General features: G+C 38.4%; 1 protein-coding gene across 1 annotated transcript; it reads left to right on the top strand.

Annotated features, from left to right (window-relative positions):
- The first annotated feature begins 1,827 nt into the window (after positions 1-1,827).
- LOC137201203 (adhesion G protein-coupled receptor E2-like) lies at positions 1,828-7,689 on the top strand. Its single transcript, XM_067616140.1, has 13 exons — positions 1,828-2,134; positions 2,598-2,627; positions 2,724-2,886; positions 2,989-3,102; positions 3,457-3,632; positions 3,713-3,925; positions 4,020-4,223; positions 4,399-4,640; positions 4,752-4,818; positions 5,775-5,866; positions 6,015-6,174; positions 6,391-6,456; positions 6,575-7,689. Exons 1-12 carry the CDS (start codon positions 2,087-2,089, stop codon positions 6,439-6,441), a joined length of 1,560 nt encoding a protein of 519 aa, XP_067472241.1. The 5' UTR covers positions 1,828-2,086; the 3' UTR covers positions 6,442-6,456; positions 6,575-7,689.

Raw genomic sequence — 7,689 nt, 5'->3', positions numbered from 1 at the left:
AGAAAGTCCAACCAATGCGAAGGTAACATTTAAAAAATGTGCTGCTCTCAGTGTTTCATTGTCAATCTCAAACTTGTGTCTTTCTGATGAGCTGCAATTTGTTTAGGTACCAGGCATATGTAGAGGTTTACACTACAGTGTTTTCTTTTTTCCTCTAAGATATTAACGAGTGTCTTGACAATGTCTGTGGTGATGATGGGATGTGTTACAACAACCTTGGAAATTACACGTGTGAATGCCGTGAAGGTTACCACACTGTACCCGATGCAACTCCTGTTTGCCAAGGTCTGTTACAATAGTAATGTTTCACATCACCACATAATCAGGACTAGCTGTCATTTTTTTTTTTTTTTTTTACATGTTCTCTAAGCTATTACTAAATGCAGTTCTAATTTTTACTTCAGAGTTCTTTGCCAGAAAGCATGTTTTTCTTGAAGAAAATCTAAACCAGTGTATTTAAAATGTGCACAAAAGTCTCACAGTTATAGCTGAAATCTGTAACTTTACCAGACCTGCCAACCCTGGACGAATTTTTTGAGTACTACTTCCCCAACCTAGATGCATCAGATGCAAATTGCTGCTGTCCACACAGTGAACTACTATACACAATTTGCATTCATTCGCACAACAGTGCATCATTTGCATTCATGCAGCAAAGTCCATTTATCACTTCTCTAAACATCGCCTACGATTTCACTCAGGCTACACACTAAGCTACCACTACTGCTGCATTTATACAGTTACTATTTACACTTCCACAATAATCAAACTTTAAGCCAATTTGACTTTGACTTTGACTGAAAATTAGATTTTCAGCTAATTTGAAAAGATGATGACATTGTAGCTGTAAAACCCTAACCAGCCTGAACAGACTATTTTGTGGCTATGGTGAAATAAATATTTAAGAGCTTAATACAACAGTTGTCATTATAGGTAGGCTTAATGGTATGATGACCTAATAACAATGCAGGCTGAATATGAACATGGCTGTTGAAACTGTAGAAGTAATCACATCCCTCTTTACATATTGGACTAAATTTGCAATGGGGGTATTTCCTTTCCTTGAAATTTTCTTAGAGTAGGCAAAGTTATAGACTAGAGTGCCAACACACAGACACACACACCCAGCTGTCCACAGGCCCATTCCTCCTTTTACACACACGGAGTGGGGGGGGATGAATCTGGTGCTATGATTGGTCGAACTCTTCTTCTTTTGTTATTTGGCAGGCTAGACGCTGATGCTTGAGTACTGCACGTGCACAATTGAACTCACAGGCGTCACCAGCTTTTTACGTAGTTTACATTGACAAATCGTATTAGTGTACTTTGATGTCAAAATGCGTACAACTGTTCACCATTAGTCTGACTTTACTATCATACATTTTACTATGTGTTTAACTAATATGTTTTCTCACTCTACAGATATAGATGAGTGCAATGAGAAACCGGGTGTATGTGGTAACCAAACTGTGTGCACAAATGTACCGGGGACCTTCTCTTGTTCTTGTCTAGATGGATTTTACCCTTCAACTGGAATCTTGTGGACATTAGGGGTCTCATTTTGTCAAGGTAAGCTTAGGATGCAATATATACATTATGAAGAGTATGCTGTCATATCTTGATGTGGTCAATGACCTTTACATGTGTTTTAATTTTATTTTATTCTACAATAATTCAACAGGACTTCAGGATATTCTAGATGTGATAGAACCCCTAGAGGTATGTATTGCCTGCTGGGTGGAATTGTCAAGGACAGGACAATTTTACAAATGCTAATAACATTATATCTACAATATATCACTCTTATTTTAAGTTAATTAGTTAATTAGCCTGAAAAATTAAACAAGCCAAAGATAAGTACAAATCTTGCCTGTGCCATTCTCCACACATATGCACTAAACCACTACACCTGTAATGTGAGTAGGCATCTTGCTTTATGTCTTGTTGACCAAATGTTACTATAATTTGTCAACATATGCCATAGTTTGGATATTATACACTATTCAAATTTCAGCTACTAACATTTAAGTTGAAGTTTGTGAATTTGTTGTAGGGCGAGACAAAAGAGATCGCTTTCCTTCACAAAATGGACCAACAACTTAAAGACAGTGCAGGCATCATTATATCAGAACAGGTCAGTATAGAAAACAGAAAAGTGCTTCTGCTTTAGAAACATTTACAAAACACAAAATGTAATTCCTTCTATGACAGATCTAGAGTGCAACTACATATATTTGACTCAGCCATTATGCATAGTTGGATTCTCTTAAGCTAAAGGAAAAGTCAAGGAATCACCAAAGAAATTAGGGTTCATCCTCTGGGGACCATGAATATCTGTACAAAATTTCATGGCAATCCATCCGATGCTTTGGTCAGTTTAAATATATGCAGTTGAAATTTTAGAGAAGGGCACCAGCCACTGCTAAAATCTGCCAGCTTTAACTTGTTTCATTAAGATGGAGAACTCTATACTCTCCCGCTTACATTAGTCTCTTAAAGTGTACAGCACTGGTTTTACATCAACTTTGATGCACTTTAAGTGTGGATGACACTACGACTGCATTTACATAATTCTTTCCCCTACCTTTTTCTTTCAGACTGTGGCAAACTTCCTCTCAGTATCTATGGTACTTGTGCACTTTTTGTTGGAAGTTTTTATACTACTTTGTGTTTGCACGATCAGCCAGGTCAGCTGCTCATTACACATATATTTGCTCTTAAAGCAAATGGCAGGTGTTGGACCACAGGCCAGCTCAATCACGTTCAGTAGTGAAGGAGACGGGGAGCTTGGCAGTCTGATTCTGAGCATCTCAAACCGTCTAGTTTCTGCGATGATTCAGCCAGGTCAGAACCAAACCAGGAAAACTGTGAAGACTTCAACAGTGGGTAAGAGATGCTCATCTTACTGTAGTTTACAGTCCACATTTACTGTATGTTTACATGGGTAAATACCAAATAATGATATTGTAACTCTCATATGTGTGCTAGATTTAACTCTTGAAACTGTTGGGCCTGGGAGCAACAATGCAAACAACTCTCTTCTCTCAGCCAAAGGAAACATCATGGAAATCAACCTGGAAAGTCTGGCAAAAAACAACAACGGTAAGGGAGAGCTCAATTTTTTTTTTGCTTACTCATATTCTACAAATCATGTACATTTTCACTGTGTCTTTCCCACCTTTCGCACTGCAGTTGGTTTCTTTCATTTCACTATGGTAGGAAAATCAACCTGTACAGACTTAACCTACTTTTATGTTGCCAAAATGTACATTATCATTGTGTGCTGAGGGGCATAATGATCAGAAAATCAGCATCTGCCTAGAGGTTAGGACATACACATTCACATATAAACACAGGACTGTGGAAAATGGTGTGATATGGCCTAAAACATGCAAAACACTCATATGGCCTTTTACTGTAAAGCAGTGTTTATCGCCTCCCTGTGGACATTTCCAGGTTTTGCAGCTGCTGCCCTCATGACAATAAACGGCATGGAGATTCTTCTGAGTAATAAATACTTTGAAACAGAGAACAGGACAGAGATGTACTCAGATGTTATCACCGCAATCTTACCCTTAATGAACAACACCAACCTGACCAAGCCTGTCAACTTCACCATCCGACACAAGAAGGTGCTACTCAATCCATCTATCCATCTCTACTTTTTGAGACAAATACATTTTAAGATAACACATGCCTTGCTTTTCATCAGATATTACCCAAGTCTGGTTTGGTGACCTGTGTGTACTGGGAGGACAAAAGAGAGGAGACAGGAACGGGAGAAGGAGGTGAAAAAAAAGGAGAAAATATTACTACAATGCGCTGGTCAGAAGAGGGCTGCTTGGTTGCATACTCTAGTGAAAACGTCACAGTGTGCAGCTGCTCCCATCTCTCTTCATTTGCCCTCATCCTGCAGATAGGGGAGGTATTATAGATTTGTATGTGAATGTGCATTTGCCACTTCAGGTTCCCATACTTGAACTTAGGTTGATCATTGCCCGTGTGTCGTATCTTCTCAGCCTCCATCAGAGGAACCTTTCTTGGAATGGCTGAACCGAATTTGTGTGATTGTCGGACTTTTCTTCTTTGCTTTGGCCATCCTCACCTTCCTCCTGTTTAGCTGGAACCCCAAGATCAACAACACAGCCCGTCTTCACCTCTGCCTCTGCCTCTTCTTAACTCATCTGCTGCTGCTGTGGAATGACAGATATGTTGAACATGAGGTACAGTAACACTAAGATGCAAATTTTCGTTTTTGCTTTAAAAAAATACCTCATGAACCATGACATGTGTATTAAACGTGACCAAAAGGAAGCTAACCATTCTCAGCTGGGGGTGTTTCGGGCTTGAATGAAAGAAAGAAGCCTTTTATTAGTTTCTCCTTATGTGTCTCCACAGCTTGTCTGCACTGTTGTGACAGGGTTACTCCACTTCTTAGTTATTGCAAGTTTTGTGTGGATGAAGCTGGAGGCCCTACAAATTTACCTGCTGGTCCGAAGGCTCTCCAAGATGCAGGTCATCCAGAGCGAAGGCCTCCCCTGGCCGCTTCTTTATCTGATTGGCTACGGTGTTCCATTTGTGATTGTGGGTATTTCTGCATTGGTGTACTCTGATGGATATGGTGCCACTGAGGCAGGGGTGTGAGTAGGACAAACAGTGATACACAGAATGATCAATGTATATCTATTTAAATGGAATATTACTTAATAATAAGACTGGATAATGGTGTGTAATGTGTGATTAAATTTCAGGTGCTGGCTACCACAAAAACTTAACTTCAAATGGGCTTTAACAGGACCAGTGATTACTTTGCTGGCTGTGAGTATATTAGTGTTTCATACTGTGGAATCTTTATCCCACAGCAGTGATGCGCGGATCACAGTCATATCTGCGGGCACAATGATTAATTGGCGGATCGGTTGGGGCCGAGTCATAAAAATTAACATTCTGTTTAATAGCAGATGGGTTGCAAGTGGATGAAATAATAGATCATTAATGAGGAAAATATTAATTACATTCACTAAAACGTGAACATATTTAAAGCTTCATTTTTTGTCAGGCATGAATTAGCAGACTAGACTCTTACTACGCCAATTGTGGGGTCTATTTGTCTTAAGCAGCAATGGAGGCAAAGAAAAGATCCAAGACAAAATTAAAAAAGGAATTGAAAACAAAGAAAAGGAAGGGCAGAAAAGTTCAGTGTGGGAGCAATTTAGTGAAATATTTAACCATGACGAGTCAAATGCTGGGTGCATTATGTCATATACAGATAAAAGTGGGAAGAGGCTTACAAAAATACTTTTTTGTTGTTACAATAAGTGTTCATGAATAAAATACCTTATGAAGGAGGTCCCCACACCGAGTCTTGAACTGGAGTCTCTCTCGGATCATAGACGACTGCGCTGATTACTGAGCTAAAACTTTACTCATCGCCTCATTGCAGACAGACCTCTACATATTTATACACCCAAGTGTAGGGAGGAACTTCAACTTTAAATAAATGTTTATTTACAGCCAGTGTAATATGTTAGCATATCATCACACTTACATATTTCCCACTGAGAAATAATGGTAATGTGTGATCGGGTGCGGGCTCTAAATCGGAGAAAATAATTCATTCAGGTGGGTGGTGGGTGGATGATTTATGCATACATGCAGATTCGGATGACATCAGAGCTGCTCCGTGCATCACTATCCCAAAGTGTTAATGTTCAAATTGTTTTCTTAGTGGAATAAATGGGTCAAACTCACTCTAATTATGTCTCTTCTATCAGCTTAACTGCATCTTGTTCTCTGCTACTTTATGGACTCTGAGACCCACTTTGGCCAACATGAGGAGTGAGGTCTCGCAGTCCAAAGACACAAAGTGAGTGTGTGCTCTCTGGTTTATTTCTCTCTTAATAAATAGTTAATAAATGATACTAATTGTAAGTGATTTTAATTGACAATTGTATAAATTAATATACATTAATGATAGAAACAGAAAAAAAATCCTTCTGTCTTTTTGTTGGCAGGTTGATTATGTTCAAGATCCTGGCCCAGTCTGTCATAGTGGGTTGTAGCTGGATTCTAGGCCTGTTCCAGTTTAACCTTGTCTTCCACGTCCTCTTCATAGTTCTCAACACTCAGCAGGGCACTTTCCTCTACATCGTCCACTGTCTGCTCAACAAGGAGGTAGACTCACTCCGCTCTCCTTAAGCTGCTCTCTTATACATGTTGAATTCATATAGTACTGCCACGACCACTGTTGTCACTACTACTGATAACAACAACAGCTCTCTGTCTTTGAGATAGTGTTTTCTTGTGTGTTTAGTAGAAAGAGAGTGTCACTATGTCTGCAAAAAAGTACAACCTAACTCTAAAGTGGTTCTATTTCATTGTATTTTCTAGGTCAGAGCGGAGTATGCGAAATGGTTGACCTGTTCTTTCAATAAGAACTGAGAAGAAGGATCTGTGGTGAGTTTTTAGAAGACAGTGAAAAAAATTAAGTTAATGATTTGTGTAATGTTGCATGCAACTCCACCCCCCTATTTTAATGGCGTATGAAAAGAATATGATCAATGTATTTCAACAGAAAGATGTACCATCATTCTCTGAGGACCTGGACAAAGCTGAGGAAGAGACACACAGTGGGAAAAACAAAGATGGTTAATGATGATGAAATGACTATGACAGAAGACAGATAGAAGACAATGAAGATGAATGAAAGCCATGTCCACTCTGAACCATCATATGTCATTATTTTATTATTGTTGTTGTCATTAAATGTATATGTGTATGACTGCTTCTTTGTACTATTAATTATTGTGCCATTTTCTGATGTTCACTTGGAGACAACAGAAAAAGCTTTTAACAATGCAGAAAATACTATACATACTATACTATACTACTATACAAAGTCATCATTATTTCCATTGTATAAACCACTTTTTCCATCATCCAGGAATGTGAACTGCATAGGCATGTCAGTATGTTGCTTTTTGGACAACAGCAAGAAAAATATCAACTACTGATCTTTACATTGCATAGATGCATGTTTTTGACAAGGCTAATAGCTACTTCCATGATGTTCTTTCAAATAGCTAAAATCAGATGTCCATCCTTTCCGACTACAACTGTTTCATCTGTTACACATGGAATTGAAATGCTTTCGCTAACATCAGTGTAAAGGAAAGTTACTTGTTTTTACTCTGCGTAGCACAAGTGGGTTGCTTTGCATTCATATGAACATACTGTGATCTGGTAGGCAATTCCCATGTTTCCCAGACAGAGTGCAGGAGTGTTTTCTCATATCTCTGAATAAATGCTCCAGATCTGTGCTATGAAAACCCACAGTATTTTTGTGAACTCATTTGTATAGTTTGTATGATTTGTCAATTGTGTTGTTTTGAGTCAAAATTAAACTTTTGAGTTCTTCCAGTTATTCATAGAAATGTTTCCAACATTAATAAATAGGCATCGCACCTTTTCTCATGTAGTATGTATATACTATATGTACCATGTATATACTTTATGTGTATATAGTATATGTATCCTATACTTCAGCTATGAGTTCTGTGGTATTCTGTATATAAATGTGTGGCAATAATTTCAGATGTTTTTGACCTGACCTGAAAGATGCAACTCAAGCTGTGTTCATATTATTGCAGAAAAATAACTTTCATGTGCACTCATAACTAACCAAACTAA

The sequence above is a fragment of the Thunnus thynnus genome, chromosome 17 (genome assembly GCF_963924715.1).
Source record: "Thunnus thynnus chromosome 17, fThuThy2.1, whole genome shotgun sequence".
Classification (NCBI taxonomy): Eukaryota; Metazoa; Chordata; class Actinopteri; order Scombriformes; family Scombridae; genus Thunnus; species Thunnus thynnus.
The sequence above is the reverse complement of the archived record's forward strand: the minus strand, read 5'-3'. Positions and strand labels throughout refer to the sequence as shown.

Coding starts and splice junctions, on each gene's coding strand:
- LOC137201203 (XM_067616140.1), top strand. CDS start 2,087: ATGGACCAACAACTTAAAGACAGTGCAGGCATCATTATATCAGAACAG. Junction 2,628..2,723: donor ACTTCCTCTCAGTATCTATG/GTACTTGTGCAC, acceptor TTGCTCTTAAAG/CAAATGGCAGGTGTTGGACC. Junction 4,819..5,774: donor CAGTGATTACTTTGCTGGCT/GTGAGTATATTA, acceptor CTCTTCTATCAG/CTTAACTGCATCTTGTTCTC.